We start from the raw sequence: 19506 nt of genomic DNA on the forward strand, positions 1-19506 counted from the left end.
TGCGGGTTGATGGTCAATAGACTTTAATGTTATGAATTATTCTCATATCTGTTGATAGTGGGTGACGCCAGACTGGATGTACAAGGACCGAGGACACACTGATTATTACATTTACATTTTAGTCATTTAGCAGACGCTCTTATCCAGAGCGACTTTATTCACTGTAGTATTGTATTGATGACACTGTGTGATTCTGTAGTAGCTGACAAAGTCACTGCCTTTTGTTTTGACTTCCTACAAGGTTCTTGGGCTGGTGTTTTGATAGCCTAATCAATCACACTTTGATACTAATTCTTGATATACAGTCTGAAGCAAAGCACTGCAGAATCGTGGAAATGTTCCTTAGAAGCCAGAATGTTTAATAAAATTACATTTTAACTTACTCTATCGGTTGTCTGTGCAGTTGGACCTTCAGCTGCTTGAAATTTGAGACAAAATCCATAGGAAAGTATTGTTTACCCAACTTTTTAGAGCACTGGTACTGAAGTAGAAATTTCTAGCAAAACCATGTAAACACCTGGTAGTATGTGTGCATGTACTTCCATCTTGTGCATGTGCCTTCGGTCATGAGCAAACACACATTGATTGCCACACACAGACCCATGTTTTGAAGTCTGTTTAATAATAATTTTCTGTGGATATTTGGTCATATTTCGACCAGCTGAACAACCAACACCCAGGACAATCATCAGAGTACGTTAAAATAATTGTATTCAACATTTGTGACAGACTAGGGACGTTTAGTTTTTTTTCTACGTAAATGTGTGTGGCATTGCCTACATAATTGAAGGCCCACTTTCGTGACTAGAACATTTGGCGCTGTCTGATTAGTATATGAAGGGCCTGTCCAAGATGTCAGTAAGACATTTTCTGTGCTGGACGTGTCTCCCTGTTGCAACTTCTTATAAACCGGATAGATTTTTGATTTACTTTATCTGCGAATGCTCTTCTCTTTTGTTCACCTGTACATTACTTGTACAATCTGATTTTTGTCTTGTGCAGATGATTATGTCTAAGCCCACTTCAAAGCCTTCCAGGCTCTCGGATTTTATGTTCTGTGCTGGCTTTGTGTTGGGGTTCTGTCTCTGTTTCATGGCCATTGCTTACTACAGAGCATATCAGATCTCTCAGGGGACAGTGCCCTTGCCCTCACGGACCAGCAGCCTCTTGGGTGAGCTCCCTTCAGGTAAATTGGAGCTACAGTATTTTTTACACCTCTGAATATCTCTAATACACTCAGCCACATGATAATCTCTCTCTCTCTCTCTCTCTCTCTCTCTCTCTCTCTCAGTACACCACTCTGCTGTTGCCACTAATGCCTCAGTCCTATCGCCATTGCCCCCCTCCCCCACCCCCTCCTCTTCGGGTCGGCTGCTCTGCTGGGTGTTGACCTCACCCAAGACTCTGTGGACCAAAGCTAAACACATAGTGAACACCTGGGGGCCTCGCTGTGACACACTGCTCTTCATGAGCTCTAAGCCGGACCTCCTGTTCCCTGGGACCGTGCTGGCTCTGGCGACAGAGGAGGGACGGGACAAACTGTACAATAAGACCATGGCCGCTTTCAACTTACTGCATGATGGGTAATGCTCCCACAACATCAGTATGTTCTCCTAATCTCTCTCACATTGATGGAGGACATGATTCTGGTGGTGAAGAGTTATCCATGTGGTATGGGAGATCTACAGTGCATTCAGAAAGTATTCAGACCCCTTCACTTTTTCCACATTTGTTTATATTACTGCCTTATTCTAAAATTGGTTAAATTATTTTTTTCCCTCATCAATCTACACACAATACCCCATAATGACAGCGAAAACAGGTTTTTAGAAATGTTTGCAAATTTATTAAAAATAAAAAACATTACCTTATTTACATAAGTATTCAGACCCTTTGCTATGAGACTTGAAATTGAGCTCAGGTGCATCCTGTTTCCATTGATCATCCTTGAGATGTTTCTACAACTTGATTGGAATCCACCTGTGGTAAATTCAATTGATTGGACATGATCTGAAAAGGCACACAACTGTCTATACAGTGAGGGGGAAAAAGTATTTGATCCCCTGCTGATTTTGTACGTTTGCCCACTGACAAAGAAATGATAAGTCTATAATTTTAATGCTAGGTTTATTTGAACAGTGAGAGACATAACAACAACAACATCCAGAAAAACTCATGTCAAAAATGTTATAAATTGATTTGCATTTTAATGAGGGAAATAAGTATTTGACCCCCTCTCAATCAGAAAGGTTTCTGGCTCCCAGGTGTCTTTTATACAGGTAACGAGCTGAGATTAGGAGCACACTCTTAAAGGGAGCGCTCCTAATCTCAGTTTGTTACCTGTAAAAAAGACACCTGTCCACAGAAGCAATCAATCAATCAGATTCCAAACTCTCCACCATGGCCAAGACCAAAGAGCTCTCCAAGGATGTCAGGGACAAGATTGTAGACCTACACAAGGCTGGAATGGGCTACAAGACCATCGCCAAGCAGCTTGGTGAGAAGGTGACAACAGTTGGTGCGATTATTCGCAAATGGAAGAAACACAAAATAACTGTCAATCTCCCTCGGCCTGGGGCTCCATGCAAGATCTCACCTCGTGGAGTTGCAATGATCATGAGAACGGTGAGGAATCAGCCCAGAACTACACGGGAGGATCTTGTCAATGATTTCAAGGCAGCTGGTACCATAGTCACCAAGAAACAATTGGTAACACACTACGCCATGAAGGACTGAAATCCTGCAGCGCCCGCAAGGTCCCCCTGCTCAAGAAAGCACATATACAGGGCTGTCTGAAGTTTGCCAATGAACATCTGAACGATTCAGAGGAGAACTGGGTGAAAGTGTTGTGGTCAGATGAGACCAAAATGGAGCTCTTTGGCATCAACCCAACTCGCCGTGTTTGGAGGAGGAGGAATGCTGCCTATGACCCCAAGAGCACCATCCCCACCGTCAAACATGGAGGTGGAAACATTATGCTTTGGGGGTGTTTTTCTGCTAAGGGGACAGGACAACTTCACCGCATCAAAGGGATGATGGACGGGGCCATGTACCGTGAAATCTTGGGTGAGAACCTCCTTCCCTCAGCCAGGGCATTGAAAATTGGTCGTGGATGGGTATTCCAGCATGATAATGACCCAAAACACACGGCCAAGGCAACAAAGGAGTGGCTCAAGAAGAAGGACATTATGGTCCTGGAGTGGGTTAGCCAGTCTCCAGACCTTAATCCCATGGAAAATCTGTGGAGGGAGCTGAAGGTTTGAGTTGCCAAACGTCAGCCTCGAAACCTTAATGACTTAAGGTTTTGCAGAGGGATCAAATACTTATTTCCCTCATTAAAATGCAAATCAATTTATAACATTTTTGACATGCCTTTTTCTGGATTTTGTTGTTGTTATTCTGTCTCACTGTTCAAATAAACCTACCATTAAAATTATAGACTGATCTTGTCTTTGTCAGTGGGCAAACGTACAAAATCAGCAGGGGATCAAATACTTTTTTCCCTCACTGTATAAGGTCCCACAGTTGACCGTGCATGTCAGAGCAAAAACCAAGCCATGAGGTCGTAGGAATTGTCCGTAGAGCTCCGAGACAGTATTGTGTCGGCACAGATCTGGGGAAGGGTCCCAAAAAATGTCTGCAGCATTGAAGGTCCCCAAGAACACAGTGGCCTCTATCATTCTTAAATGGAAGAAGTTTGGAACCACCAAGACTCTTCCTTGAGCTGGCCGCCCGGCCAAACTGAGCAATCTGGGGAGAAGGGCCTTGGTCAGGGAGGTGACCAAGAACCTGATGGTCACTCTGACAGAGCTCCAGAGTTCCTCTGTGGAGATGGGAGATCCTTCCAGAAGGACAACCATCTCTGCAGCAATCCATCAATCAGGCCTTTATGGTAGAGTGGCCAGACGGAAGCCATTCCTCAGTAAAAGGCACATGACAGCCCGCTTAAAGTTTTCCAAAAGGCACCTAAAGACTCTCAGACCATGAGAAACAAAATTCTCTTGTCTGATGATACCAAGATTGAACTCTTGGAGGAACCCTGGCACTATCCCTACGGTGAAGCATGGTGGTGGCAGCATCATGCTGTGGGGATTTATTTTTAGCAGCAGGGACTGGGAGACTAGTCAGGATCGAGGGAAAGGTGAACGGAGCAAAGTACAGAGAGATCCTTGATTTAAAACCTGCTCCAGAGCGCTCAGGACCTCCGACTGGGGCGAACGTTCACCTTCCAACAGGACAATGACCCTAAGCACACAGCCAAGAGAATGCAGGAATGGCTTCGGGACAAGTCACTGAATGTCCTTGCCAGCCAGAGCCTGGACTTGAACCCGATCAAACATCTCTGGAGAGACCTGAAAATAGCTGTGCAGCAACACTCCGCATCCAACCTGACAGAGCTTGAGAGGATCTGCAGAGAAGAATGGGAGAAACTCCCAAAATACAGGTGTGCCAAGCTTGTAGCGTCATACCCAAGAAGACTCGAGGCTGTAATCGCTGCCAAAGGTATTTCAAGAAAGTACGGAGTAAAGGGTCTGAATACTTATGGAAATATGATATTTCCATTAATTTTTTTATACATTTGCAAAAATGTCTAAAAACCTGTTTTTGCTTTGTCATTATGGGGTATTGTGTGTAGATTGATGAGGGAAAAAAACAATCATCCATTTTAGAAGTGTTATGAGAATTTCTATCCCAATGTTTCAAAAATGAACTTATTACTCAGTCTGTATCCCAGAGGTTGTAAATCTCTAATAATCAGACCAAGCAGCCCAGCATACAATCATCAGGGTTTATTCATGAGAACGTTCTAAAACAAAATTGTCGTACAATATTTGTATATGCACACGTCAGAGAAAAAATCCCTCCCCTCTGTAGGCAGGCTGTAGTTTTCCACTTTATAATTGCTCTCCTGACCATCAGTTCACACACACACAACCCTGACAGTTTATCTCCTCCCTAAATTCCTCAGTTATCTTGGTTTCTCAGTTGCCTGTAGACAGTTCTCCTTGTCCTTTGTTGTCTGGCCTAACTCTTACTCACATTGCTAAATAGTATCACAATGTCATAATCTTTACTGGTCCTACACTCACACATTACCAGGTAGTAGATTCTAACACATCTCACACAGTTTCAGAGTGTAATAATTAGTCACTACTAAGAAAGTACTAATCATACTTAAAACAAGAACATTTCACAACTATATTTAAGGGTGGAACATTTAGTCATTACTTTTAACCTGATTCCTATATCAATCCACCCTTTGACTAAATTATCCACACTTTAATACACAGAAAATCATTACAATTACTTTTAAACTAGAGATTTATAGTTCTAGGAAAACATCTAGTCTCAAACTATCTGAATCGTCTGTCGTCCTCCACCAAGCCTGGTGGGTCATATTCTTCATTCCTTAGGTCGGAGTCCGGGATTGGGCCGTATCTCACCATCTGCTGTGATACTGCATACTCCAACGCCTTGCTCACCAACCCTCGGCCACAGGGAATAAGACAACATCCACAAAGAACAAGTATACCCATAGAAGCTATAGCTGCACCCAGAATAGTTACAACAATAGTTTTCCATTTACCAAACATGTTATCAAACCAACCAGTCATTGATGTATTCACCCCCCAGTTCTCAGCCCATTCTTTACTTAAGGCAGTGAGACCTGCCAGTGCTCTAGTTACTGTTTCATCTGGGGCTGTATTGTTGGGGATAAACATACAACAATGACCTCCCACCATCTTGCAAATCCGCCCTTCTCTGCTAAAAGCATTTCGAGAACCAAACTATTCTGCAGGTCATGAGTGAGGTGGCGAATAGTTGGCCTGAGATTCTCTTCACTGCATCCCTTGTCTAATTAACGAACCTTTGTAGATGTAATTAATCCAGTCAACATTTTTATCAATTGTAACCCACCAGAAAAACGTTGTTGTAAACCCTTCTCCAATTTGATCTGTGATTCGCATTACTTTGGTGTCTATAACATTGATAATCTCCGGGGTTCATGGTGAATTGGGGTGCCTTAGTATTATCCTTTTTAAGAGTGGTTATTTTAATATCAGAACAATTAGGTGAGGTTTGATTTGATCCCAAATCTATCACACAAGAGAACATGGTCTGAGGCATAGGTGCAGTTACAAGGGTTGGCCTACCTGTTGAACAGGCATAACAATTAGTTTGACCCAACGCCCTAGCTGTGTAGTTCATCCACCTTACCCAGAAGTTCTCATTTGAAATTCCTTCTACTTCTCCTTGGTTCATTTCCTGCAAGAGGAAATATTCTACCCTTGGTGGTTTAGTGCTATTTAGGATTCCTTCTGAGGGCCTTCCAAGGGGTATTCGACTATTTGTTGATACCTCTGGTGATAACATTAGATCTACCTGCTGTTCTGTCTCGGGGGTGGAAGATTAATTTCTCTCCTGAAAAATGAACCTCAAACATATATCTGCCCCCGAAATCATCAACACAGGCCCAATAGTTCCTTGCTATGTCATCTTGCATAATTGACTTTACCGTTATCACCAGTTCCGTTTTACATTTATCATGGGTATGTTTAATTCCCCATCGGTGTACTGCGTCCATTCCATTTTCATAGCATGTTCCCCAGGTATGTTTAAACACCCTTGCCCAAGGACATGAGCGTTCTCCAGTGCAAATGTATTTACCATACCTTCTAGGACCTAACTTTCTTGTACACGCCCCCTTCTTACCAAAGCCCCCAAAACCTCCTATCTCTTCATGGGAGAAGTTGAATGGTATCTTGAATCCCCCATCTTGTCCTAAACTGACTTTAACTATTAAAATAATAATTCCCCCAATAGTCTTTCTTGGTTTCAGTATTTCTACGAGATCAAATCAGTGCATCATTTCCCTGTTTAGGTTGACCTGGATTAATCCATAATATGGTTAACATGATGATGCAGCTCAGAGTCCCCCAAAACCGCCATCCCAATCCTGTCCCTGTCACGATCGTCGTAGGAGTGAGTAGACCAAGGCGCAGCGTGTGAAACAAACATGACTTTAATTAGTTAAAGTATACCAAACAAAACACGACTCGTGAAGTCCACGGTAAACAAATACCGACACGGAACAAAAACCCACAACACCCAAGGAAAACATACAGTTTAAATATGGCTCCCAATCAGAGACAACCCACAACAGCTGACACTCGTTGCCTCTGATTGGGAGCCACTCTGGCCAACAAAGACATAGAACAACTAGACACTCAAACACAGCACATAAACACACGGAATCTACACACCCTGACTCAACATATAAAGTCCCCAGAGCCAGAGTGTGACAGTACCCCCCCCCCCCAAAGGCGCGGACTGCGACCGCGCCTCAACAAAACCCCAAACAGGGGAGGGCTGGGGTGGGCATTCCTCCTCGGAGGCGGCTCCGGCTCCGGGCTTGACCACCACCCTTCCATAATTCCCCCGTAGCGCCCCTGGTCCGGTCTGACCCCGCTGGCTGGATCTGGACTGGACATCGACGGAGCGGATTGCTTACGCTCCGTTGTGGAGCAGCTGACCGGTACCTGATCAGGCACCAGACTGACGACGCGCACCCCTGGCTTGGCGCGTGAGGCAGGAACGGACCGGACCTGGCTGACGATGTGCCCCCCTGGCTTGGTGCGTGGAGCAGCAACGGACCGGACCGGGCTGACGATACGCACCCCTGGCTTGGTGCGTGGAGCCGGAACGGGCCTCACCGGACTGACGACTCGCAACCTTGGCTTGGTGCGTGGAGCAGCGACGGGCCTTTCCAGGCTGACGACTCGCACCCCGGGCTTGGTGCGAGTAGCAGGAACGGGCTGAACCAGGCTGACGACTCGCACCCCTGGCTTGGTGCGAGTGGCAGGAACGGGCTGGACCAGGCTGACGACGCACACCGTAGGCTTGGTGCGTGGAGCAGGGACAGGCCGGGCTGGGCTGGCGACGCACACCGTAGGCTTGGTGCGTGGAGCAGGGACAGGCCGGGCTGGGCTGGCGACGCACACCGTAGGCTTGGTGCGTGGAGCAGGGACAGACCGGGCTGGGCTGGCGACGCACACCGTAGGCTTGGTGCGTGGAGCAGGGACAGGCCGGGCTGGGCTGGCGACGCACACCGTAGGCTTGGTGCGTGGAGCAGGAACAGGCCGGGCTGGGCTGGCGACGCACACCGTAGGCTTGGTGCGTGGAGCAGGAACAGGCCGGGCTGGACTGGCGACGCACACCGTAGGCTTGGTGCGTGGAGCAGGGACAGGCCGGGCTGGGCTGTCGACGCACACCGTAGGCTTGGTGCGTGGAGCAGGAACAGGCCGGGCTGGACTGGCGACGCACACCGTAGGCTTGGTGCGTGGAGCAGGAACAGGCCGGACCGTACTGGGAACACACACCACTGGCCTTAAACGGGGATCAGGAACGGGCCGGACCGGACTGGCAATACACCTCAGTACCTCTCGCCGTGCCTCTACAACTTCCTTCCCTCCTCTCGCCAATGGCTCCCGTAACCCGGTGGCCTTCTCTCCTCGTCTCCCATTTCGCCCTGTGGCAGCCTCCTGCTGCCCAGTCGCCCATGCCGTGTGCCCCCCCCAAAAAAATTATTGGGGGTGCCTCTCGTCCGTCCGACGATGGCACTGCTGACGCCGCTGCTCCTCTCTCGCCAGGGCCTTAATCCTACCCCAAGGTCCCTTGCCCCCGAGCATGTCCTCCCAGGACCACGATTTGCCCACCTGGGCCATCGCCAGCCTCTCCATCTCCTTTCCTGGCGCTTCCTCCCATGTCCAGTCTGCCTGCTCCTGGACACGCTGCTTGGTCCTTTTCTGGTGGGTTTTTCTGTCACGATCGTCGTAGGAGTGAGTAGACCAAGGCGCAGCGTGTGAAACAAACATGACCAAGGAAAACATACAGTTTAAATATGGCTCCCAATCAGAGACAACCCACAACAGCTGACACTCGTTGCCTCTGATTGGGAGCCACTCTGGCCAACAAAGACATAGAACAACTAGACACTCAAACACAGCACATAAACACACGGAATCTACACACCCTGACTCAACATATAAAGTCCCCAGAGCCAGAGTGTGACAGTCCCTTACCCACCTGTCTGGTACTTCCCCATACCCACACCTCTATAAACACCCCACAGTGATGAAAGGTCAGGGTAGGGTTTCTTCGTTAACAGAGTTTACCCCCGAACCCTAGTGGTACAGTTCTTCTCTTTAACCCTGTGTGTGTTCAACGGTGTTGTTATGTGGCCCTACCTTTTTGCAGTGGGTAACGTGGACCCAAGTGGCTCTCTCAGCTATTCTTATAGCGAAGGCAGTTACCAATAGGACTTGGTATGGTCCCTCCCAGCGTGACTGCTTTCAATCCTTTTTCCTCAACGATTGGCTCCACACCCAGTCTCCAGGTTATATAGAGTGGGTCACCTTCTCCTTTAGTTCACCTGTGGGGCACAAAACCTCTAACATACAGGTGTGGTTAATAAACTACCTTCTCACGTGTTCTGCTAGGGTGCTCTCAATTTCTATTTCTGCCTGCTCCGGTCCTCCTAACTCGGGCATTCTGTATGGTCTACCAAATCCCTTCTCCAATGGCAATAACCCTTCTTTATCTGGAGTTCTCCTGATTGTAGTTAATACTATCGGTAGACATTGTACCCCATTTCTTCCTGCTCTCCTGTGTGTTTTCCTTAACCCCTCTCTAATCATACCGTTCACATTAGTATTCTCTTTCTAGACTGTATCTAAAAAAAACGTTTTATTTTATTTTAAGTATTTAATCTTGACTTCGTTTATTTATCTTTAATCCTACCACTACCATCTACCATCATCCCCCCTCTTGACACATCATCCCCCCTCTGCCCATGTGTCAATATTACCACCTACCTAAACAATCACTTAGGTAATATTGGTAATTTATCATCCAATTGCCATCCCTTAATTATTGTTGAGACTGTCCCTTGCTTCTTTATTGCTCCTATCTTCCTGATCTCATTACTAAATCAATGATCTAGGTAATAGCTGTTTAGCATTAGATTGTGCCTTACTCTGATTACTGCAGCTCATTGCATTAATTTAGTTTCAAATACCAACTTGTTGTTTATTAAAGCATAATAAAAATGAAATTTAAATGACATTTGATAATACCTCAACTTACTTCTATCCCGTAAAAGTAATCCCAGATTAGTACAATTGACTAGCAACAGGTATTCCTCATTCAGGTAAAGCTCTCTCTCTCTTCTGTTATTTTATGGTTCAAATCATATATATTATTACCAAATTATAATCTTCACACTTCTCACAGTATTATAAATTACCCTCAACTTGGTAAAATAAACTATCTTAAAGTCCTCCTCTCATGCCTTTAGAATTACCAGTGTGGATGATTAACACCAGAAAGTCAAAACAGAGTTCAGAGGCAATTGAAATCATTAAACAAACTGTTCCATCCCATAGTATACTAAACATTACCGTCATCCTAAATATTTCATAAATGTTACTTATCCCAAGTGTTCATTAAGTCCTCATGACATTTATTCTCATAAGAAATCATATATATCCTAAACTCAGTCAAAACAGAAACTCCATAAAATTCACTGTGTGCTACTTTAAGACTTATCACCTTTGACCTGTTGAAAACCCCCTAAAATTGAAATAACAACCCTTTATAAACATCATACTAGGTGTGTTGTTTTTTATTTGAAAAACCCAATTGAAAAACAACAACCAAAAATAGCCAGGCCCCACTTAATTTGGTAGCTCACTTTTACGACCTAAATACTGCCTAACTCCACTAAACTGCTCCCCCTATCCCTGGGCAACATTCCAATGAGATAAGCGAATCTCTTTCTCCTGGAAGAGAAATTATTCATTTTGTTAACCTTCAATTACCATCAGTAATCTAAAGATGGTAAGTACACACAGAACATGATACAGATATCCCCAGTCCTAACTCATCAATAATAATTTGTATCAATCTAATTACTCATAACTAATCCATAAAACCACTCAATATTCCTCGAGTATACAATGATTATGTTTAATTGATTACCCTTCAGATCATATCCTCTTTAAATCTCACAATGATTATTGAACCCCTAAATCTGCTCCATGTGATCTCATCTCAAATGATCCATTATCAATTATTTGATCAACACCATAGGAAAATCTGTCTCCACTTCTATTGTTCCTGTCACCCTTCTTAATGTCATATTTCCCTTATTTGCCAATATAATCCCTTACTTCATATAAGTAAGCAGTGATATTTTATTCCAGGAATCTATTAAAAATATATATATATATATACGTTGTCTCCTACTGTCCCTTAACATATGCTGTAGGGGATTTCCCTCAATCCTGGGAAAAAACAAAAACAAAAAACTCCCCCCTCAGAACACATCGGAAAACTCGACGTGTCATTAAATTAACTAAACCTATAAATAACAAACCCATAACCACCTTCCGGTAATCTACTGATTTAAGCCTGTTGCATTAATTTATTAAAATATAAACCTATTGTTTAATAAATCCACTGTTTGCATTGAACACATCTCTCAGTCTCTCTAGGTATTGACTAATAGTCTCACTGTCTCCCTGCTTAAACTCGTGGACTTTGGAGAAGTCGGCATGTCTGTGATAATATTCTCTGTGATAATATTTGCATACACATAACTAGAAAGCATTAATTTAATACCATTCTTGCTTAAACAATGCAATTCAACATTTCTCATCATCAAATATACTCCCAGCAGAACTGAAAGAAACAAAACAGACTGTGATTTCCAGGACACTGCTCCTTTGTTCTGGCCTCACTATCTCCCCGAGAGTTGGCACTCCCTTAAGGTCTCTCTCAATCAGCTCTTGGTAAACTGCAAACCTTTTAACCTCAATATGTGTTGCTGTGCTTTTCTCCACCCTATCAAAGTATTTTTAATGGTCCTGCTTATCTCTGGTCTCATTCCACTGAGGAACATTGATGGTAGGGCGTATCATTCCCCTGTCTCTGGTCTGGTTCGGGTATGCCACTGTTTGCGTTAAACACATATTTAACCCTCTCTAAGTACTGGCTGACAGTCTCACTATCCTCTTGTTTATACTCATGTGCTTTAGAGAAGTCTGCATGACGATGGTAATGTTCTCTGAGGCTATTACACAATTCAGTTATTTTCCCAACATACTCTCCGTGATCGGCCCATGGCAAAAGTGCCCTCTGGGCATCCCCTGAAACCCACTGCCCTCTAACAGCAGCCCAAACCTTACTATTCCTGTTTTGGGGTGGGTCATTCCTTCTACCGCTCTGGCCACGTCCTCTGTGTTCATGGCCTGTCTGCTAAATATCATATTATTATTATTATTACTGTATACATCTAAGGTTGCTGGGGCCCCTTCATTCCCTGCCAATATATTAGGTATGGCTATCAGTTGGGTACTGGCCCCCTCCTACTCTCTCATCTCCTGACCCATAATGACTCCCTCCTAAGCTCAGCTCAGGGACCTGGGTCTTCCACCCTTCGGTCCCTTGACCCCCCTATTGTACCCTTGTACTCTAGTTACTTTCTTAGCCTTCTCTTTCCGTCTCTCTCTCTCTCTCTTTCTAATTTCTGCAATGACCAATTGGGTTGCTGCTGTTATTCCAAACATTTCCTTAGAACCTCAACTGTACTATCTTCCTTTGCCTTATCCTCAACCCCCCTCTGTGCTCCCTCAGCTTCCCCTTGGTTCTGGTAAGGGGGTGGAAACTCCAAAATGGCAGCCTGCTGTGGCACCCTTCCCCTCACCACTACCACCTCATCGTCTGGATTTATTCCTCCAGGCCTGATCTGCCAGGGAGGTGTATAGTCTTGATCTAGACCTTTCTACAGGGGGAGCTGTGGGTTCTGTCTTAGACCCCTCTCTCTCTCTCACTGCTTCTTTCTCCTTTACACACCTTATGTATCTGTTTTAAGCATGGATTCGAATTTATCTGCGTCCAGACGTCCCTCAAAACCATACCTCTCCCTCCACCTGGTTACATAATGGAGATTTCTTCTATCCCTGGATTCCATAAATCTCTCATCTCCGGTTGACCCCGGGACCTCCTTGGAGGGTTTGCTTCCCATATTGGCAGGACTCTTTGATCATCCTATACCCAAAACTTTGAACAATTACTTTATGGCTTTTACCAAATTCCTGAATCTCACCTTTATTTGAATTTAGATTACTTCCAACTCTCTAATAATTGTTTTTGTCACTTTAACTGAGTTGTTAGGTATTAAATAATTTTACAATTTTGCTTTTAATGATTTATTCGATCTTTAATTAATTTCTTATATGTTTCTTCCTCAAAATAGTCAATTATAATTACTTACTTCCTCACACTACCTATTTTGGTCCCTGTCTTTTGGAATTTATTCTTAGATGTGACTTTTGAGCAAATATTAAGTCTCACACAAGATTATTGGTTAACACTATCGGCAACTTGGAGTTTGTACTTAGACAAATTACGGCCCCAATTTCATGACGTGGAGTTTGTACTAAGACAAATTACGGCTCCAGTTTCATGGAACGGATAAAGTTACTGCTAATCTACAGTTGTTTATGACTTATAATATTCTATTTCTCACACATACTATTTTAAATTCCCTTTACTTGATATTTATTGACGATCCCAGACCATCTCACTATCACACTCTCTTCCTTTGAAGTTTCACCCCCGTTTTCCTATTTATCTAGAATACTCACGCGTGGTTTTCTCTAGATAAACGTCTAAAAAACACTACGTTTACTCCCTTCTTGTATACTTTTGACAATCCTTGATTGTCTCAACACAAGGCTAGTTTATGTTCGGTAATGGCCTCCCTACCCAGACTCTATTTCGGACCCCCCCCCCTTTTTTTATCTTACACCCCCCCCCCCCCCCCGTCTTATATTTATATAGAATACTGGCACATCGGGTTTTCTCTAGATAAACGTCTAAAAACGGGCTACCGGGATGTTGATCCCTTTGTGGATTATTGACGGAACCTCACTACAGCAAATTTAAACTCCATAAATCCTTACTGCAGGTTACAGTTAAATTCCCCCAAAATCCAATGAATAAAGATTACTGACCTTATTCTTGTAGCTGGGACTCAATTTGGTTGGATCTCGTCACCGTTCCTGTCGTTAACCAGTTCACCGCCGGCCTGGATTAACCCTCAATCTTAGAGGTCAGGACCTTGTCCCACGGATCCTAGATCCACCCGTGCACGGTTTCGGGGTTCCCTGGGACGACAGACAACGGGTGTTGAGATCCGGCTCGAAAGAACCAAGCTGTTATGAGAGTTTCTATCCCAATGTTTCAAAAATGAACTTATTACTCAGTCGGTATCCCAGAGGTTGTAACTTTCTAATAATCAGACCAAGCAGCCCAGCATACAATCATCAGGGTTTATTCATGAGAACGCTCTAAAACAAAATGGTGGTACAATATTTTTATATGCACACGTCAGAGAAAAAATCCCTCCCCTCTGTAGGCAGGCTGTAGTTTTCCACTTTTATAATTGCTCTCCTGACCATCAGTTCACACACACACACACACACACACACACACAGTTTCTCTCCTCCCTAAATTCCTCAGTTATCTTGGTTTCTCAGTTGCCTGTAGACAGTTCTCCTTGTCCTTTGTTGTCTGGCCTAACTCTTGCTCACATTGCTAAATAGTAGCACAATGTCATAATCTTTACTGGTCCTACACTCACACATTACCAGGTAGTAGATTCTAACACATCTCACACAGTTTCAGAGTGTAATAATTAGTCACTACTAAGAAAGTACTAATCATACTTAAAACAAGAACATTTCACAACTATATTTAAGGGTGGAACATTTAGTCATTACTTTTAACCTGATTCCTATATCAAGAAGGCTGTAACGTAAGAAAATGTGGAAAAGTGAAGGGGTCTGAATACTTTCCGAATGCACTGTATGTATGTATGTATGTATGTAGTGTTTTTAAATGCAATGTGGATGGATGGGCTGATGACAGACTGTGTCAGTCAGGTGACCTATGTAAAGCCTGCCCTGTCTGGTTGTAATGTATTGGCCACCTGTTGTGTTCTCAACAACCCCTAGTACCAGCGCCTTCAGAAAGTATTCATACACTTTGACTTATTCCACATTTTGTTGTGTTAAAGCCTGAATTCAAAATGGATTAAATATATTTTTTGGGTCACCCATCTACACACAATATCCCATAATGACAAAGTGAAAACATGTTTTTAGAAATGTTTGCACATTTATTGGAAATTAAATACGGAATGATCTGATTAACATAAGTATTCACACCACTGAGTCAATACATGTTAGAATCACATTTGGCAGCGATTACAGCTGTGAGTCTTTCTGGGTAAGTCTCTAAGAGCTCTGTACACCTGGATTGTACAATATTTGTACATTATTCTTTTTAAAGATCTTTAAGCTTTGTCAAGTTGGTTGTTGATCATTGCTAGACAGCCATTTTCAAGTCTTAGTCATAGATTTTATTAGCCAATTTAAGTCAAAACTGTAACTAGGCCACTCAGGAACATTCAATGTTGTCTTGGTAAGCAAGTCCAGTGTATATTTGGCCTTGTGTTTTAGGTTATTGTCCTGCTGAAATGTGAATTTGTCTCCCAGTGTCTGTTGGAAAGCTGTCTGACCCAAGTTTTCCTGTAGGTTGTTCCCTGTGCTTAGCTCTATTCCGTTTATTTTTATCCACAAAAATAACTCCCTAGTCCTTGCCGATGACAAGCATACCCATAACATGATGCAGCCACCACCATGCTTGAAAATATGAAGTGGTACTCAGTGATGTGTTGTGTTGATTTGCCCCAAACATAACTCTTTGTATTCAGGACATTTTTTGCTGTTTTACTTTAGTGCCTTATTGCAAACAGGATGCATGTTTTGGAATATTTTGTACAGGCTTCCTTCTTTTCACTATGTCATTTAGGTTAGTATTGTGAACTAACTACAATGTTGTTGATCCATCCACAGTTTTCTCCTAACACAGCCATGAAACTCTATAACTGTTTTAAAGTCACCATTGGCCTCATGGTGAAATCCCTGGCAACTGAGTTAGGAAGGACGCCTGTATCTTTGTAGTGACTGGGTGTATTGATACACCATCCAAAGTGTAATGAATAACTTCACCATGCTCAAACAGATATTCAATGTCTGCTTTTTTTTTTTACCCATCTACCAATAGGTGTCCTTCTTTGCGAGGCATTGGAAAACCTCCCTGGTCTTTGTGGTCGAATCTGTTTTGAAATTCAATGCTCGACTGAGGGACCTTACAGATAATTGTATGGGGTACAGAGATGAGGTAGTCATTCGAAAATAATGTTAAACACTTATTGCACACAGTTTATTATGTGACTGGTTTAGCAGATTTGTACTCCTGAACTTTAGGCTTGCCATATCAAAGGGGTTGAATACTTATTGACTGAAGACATTTCAGCTTTTCATTTTTACTTAATTTGTAAACATTTCTAAAAACATATTTCCACTTTGACATTATGGGGTATTGTGTGTAGGCCAGTGACACATAATCTCAAATTAATCAATTTTAAATTCAGGCTGTAACAAAATATGGGAAAAGTCAAGGGGTGTGAATACTTTCTAAAAGCACTGTATGTGTATTTGTTTGTGCTGGCAAAGGAGACAAACTCTACCTTCTGTCTTTGACCCCTCTTCCCCTCCATTTCCAGTTACCTAGACAAGGCTGACTGGTTCCTCAAAGCTGATGATGACACCTATGTGATCGTGGAAAACCTTCGTCTGCTCCTGTCTCGGTTCAGCCCAGACAGGCCTGTGTATCTGGGCAGACGTTTTCGCCGCTTTGTCCATCAAGGCTACATGAGTGGTGGTGCTGGCTATGTACTGAGCCGCGAGTCTGTGAGCCGCTACGTCAGGGCCCTGCACCACGGGACCTGCACCCAGTCCACCTCTGCAGAGGACCTACAGCTGGGTTTCTGCCTCCAGAAGCTGGGAGTCCCGGCAGGGGACTCTAGAGACCACCAACACAGTGAAACCTTCCACCCCCTGTGGCTGGGTAACCTTCTCTGTCCCAAAGACATACTGCCCAAATGGTTCTACCAGTACAACTATTACCCTTCCAAAGTGGTAAGTAGGTCTACACTCTCAGTAGAACACATAGCAAATTACCTCCCTTCAGTGCCATTGAGCTTCCTGCTCATCAGTTTTTTTTCCTTTCTTTCTCCCTCTCTCTCTGTCAGGGTCCAGACTGCTGCTCCAATTCATCTGTATCCTTCCATTACGTTCGGCCAGTCAGAATGTACATGCTAGATTACTTCCTGTACCATCTCAGTCCAGTGGGTGGCCACAGCCCAAAGCTGGGTGAGACCAGAGAGGAATAAGCAGAGACTCCTTTCTGTGGATTTGACAGTGACATCCCTGATAATAAATAATAATATACATGCTCGCACCCTAATTAATGATGTCATTCTCTTGCAAAGAGAGTTGTCTTGCAAACATTAAAACCAATATTGTTACTAAGGTCTTTGATAAGGTCCATGCTAGTTCCAACCAATTCATCATGATCTAGTCTGGATATTTGCCTAGTTAGAGCATGTATTCATACATTTGAGTCTGTCATCATGACACTAATGGGCTTTGGTTTGTTGGTTAAAGTCATAGAGATCCTATTAAATACTATTCTAATTCCTAATTATATGGTTAAAATACTGTCCTCCAGTGAGCATTAGCTGAATTAGCCCATTAGCTGTCCTACATTAGCTGAGGTTCCAAATTAGGTTATTTTTATTAATTTTTTACCTCAACAGGACAGTTTGTAGTTTGAACTGTATAAGAGGCCCTTTGGAGCCCCCAGATCACTGAAGCGTTACTGGCTGTTTGATTTATGTTTTCTTCTCCAATGCAGGTCTTTTGCATCTCATCTTTCTTCAGAATATATGATAAGAGCTCTGATTTTCAGTGTCTTACTTCAGCAGCATCAGCTAATATAATTTGGTAGATCTATGGACCAGCTGAAAGATCTGAACAGAACTCCAAATCAGGTCATTAACATTCTGGTTGTATATAGGCCTTTTTAACACTCAAGTTGATCCAATATTGACAATGTCTTGATGAAAATTATATACTGAACAAAAATATAAATGTAACATGTAAAGTGTTGGTCCCATGTTTCATTACCTGAAATAAAGGATCCCAGCAATTTTCCATACGCACAAAAAAGCTTAGCTCTCAAATTTTGCGCACAAATTTGTTTACATCCCTGTTAGTGAGCATTTCTCCTTTACCAAGATAATCCACCCACCAGACAGGTGTGGCATATCAAGAAGCTGATTAAACAACATGATCATTACACAGGTGCACCTTGTGCTCGGGACAAGAAAAGGCCACTCTAAAATGTACAGTTTTGTCACACAACACAATGCCACAGATGTCTCAAGTTTTGAGGGAGTGTGCAAATGGCATGCATACTGCAAGAATGTCCACCAGAGCTGTTACCAGATAATTTGTTAATTTCTCTACCATAAGCCACCTCAACGTCGTTTTAGAGAATTTGGCAGTACGTCCAACCGGCTTCACAACCGCAGACCGCATGTAACCACGCCAACCCAGTACCTCAACATCCGGCTTCTTCACTTGCGGGCTCGTCTGAGACCAGCAACCCAGACAGCTGATGAAATTGTGGGTTTGCTCAACCAAATAATTTCTGCACAAACTGTCAGAAACCATCTTGGGAAGCTCATCTGAGTGCTCGTTGTCGACACCAGGGTCTTCACCTGACTGCAGTTCGGTTTTGTAACCGACTTCAGTGGATAAATGCTCACTTTCGATGGCCACTGGCATGCTGGAGAAGTGTGCTCTTCACGGATGAATCCCGGTTTCAACTGTACCGGGCAGATGGCGTGTATGGCGTTGTGTGGGCTAACGGGTTGCTGATGTCAACGTTGTCAACAGAGTGCCCCATGGTGGGGTTATGGTATGGGAAGCATAAGCCATAAATAATTTTATCAATGGCAATTTGAATGCACAGAGATACCGTGATGAGATCCTGAGGCCCATTGTCGTGCCATTCATCCGCTGCCACCACCTCGTGTTTCAGCATGATATTGCACGGCCCCATGTCGCAAGGATCTGTACACAATTCCTGGAAGCTGAAAATATCCCAGTTCTTCCATGGCCTGCATACTCACCAGACATGTCACTCATTGAGCATGTCACCCATTGAGCATGTTTGGGATGCTCTGGATTGACGTATATGGCAGCATGTTCCAGTTCCCGCCAATATCCAGCAACTTTGCACAGCCATTGAAGAGGAGTGGGATAACATTCCACAGGCCACAATCAACAGCCTGATCAACTCTATGCGAAGGAGATGTCACTCTGCATGAGGCAAATGGTGGTAACACCAGATACTGACTGGTTTTCTGATCCACGCCCCTCCCATTTTCTTTCAAGATATCTGTGACCAACAGATGCATATCTCTATTCCCAGTCATGTGAAATCAATAGATTAGGGCCTAATTCA

General features: G+C 43.6%; 1 protein-coding gene across 1 annotated transcript; it reads left to right on the plus strand.

The window, feature by feature from the left end:
* Window positions 1-1002: 1002 nt before the first annotated feature.
* Window positions 1003-17427, plus strand: LOC311103620 (glycoprotein-N-acetylgalactosamine 3-beta-galactosyltransferase 1-like; the record flags this gene model as incomplete). The annotated part of the gene is made up of 4 exons (XM_084145218.1): window positions 1003-1186; window positions 1292-1583; window positions 16697-17111; window positions 17225-17427. 4 exons carry the CDS (start codon window positions 1003-1005, stop codon window positions 17363-17365), a joined length of 1032 nt encoding a protein of 343 aa, XP_084001344.1. The 3' UTR covers window positions 17366-17427.
* Window positions 17428-19506: the final 2079 nt, after the last annotated feature.

This window comes from Coregonus lavaretus, assembly GCF_964263955.1.
Source record: "Coregonus lavaretus genome assembly, chromosome: 28".
In the NCBI taxonomy this organism is placed as follows: Eukaryota; Metazoa; Chordata; class Actinopteri; order Salmoniformes; family Salmonidae; genus Coregonus; species Coregonus lavaretus.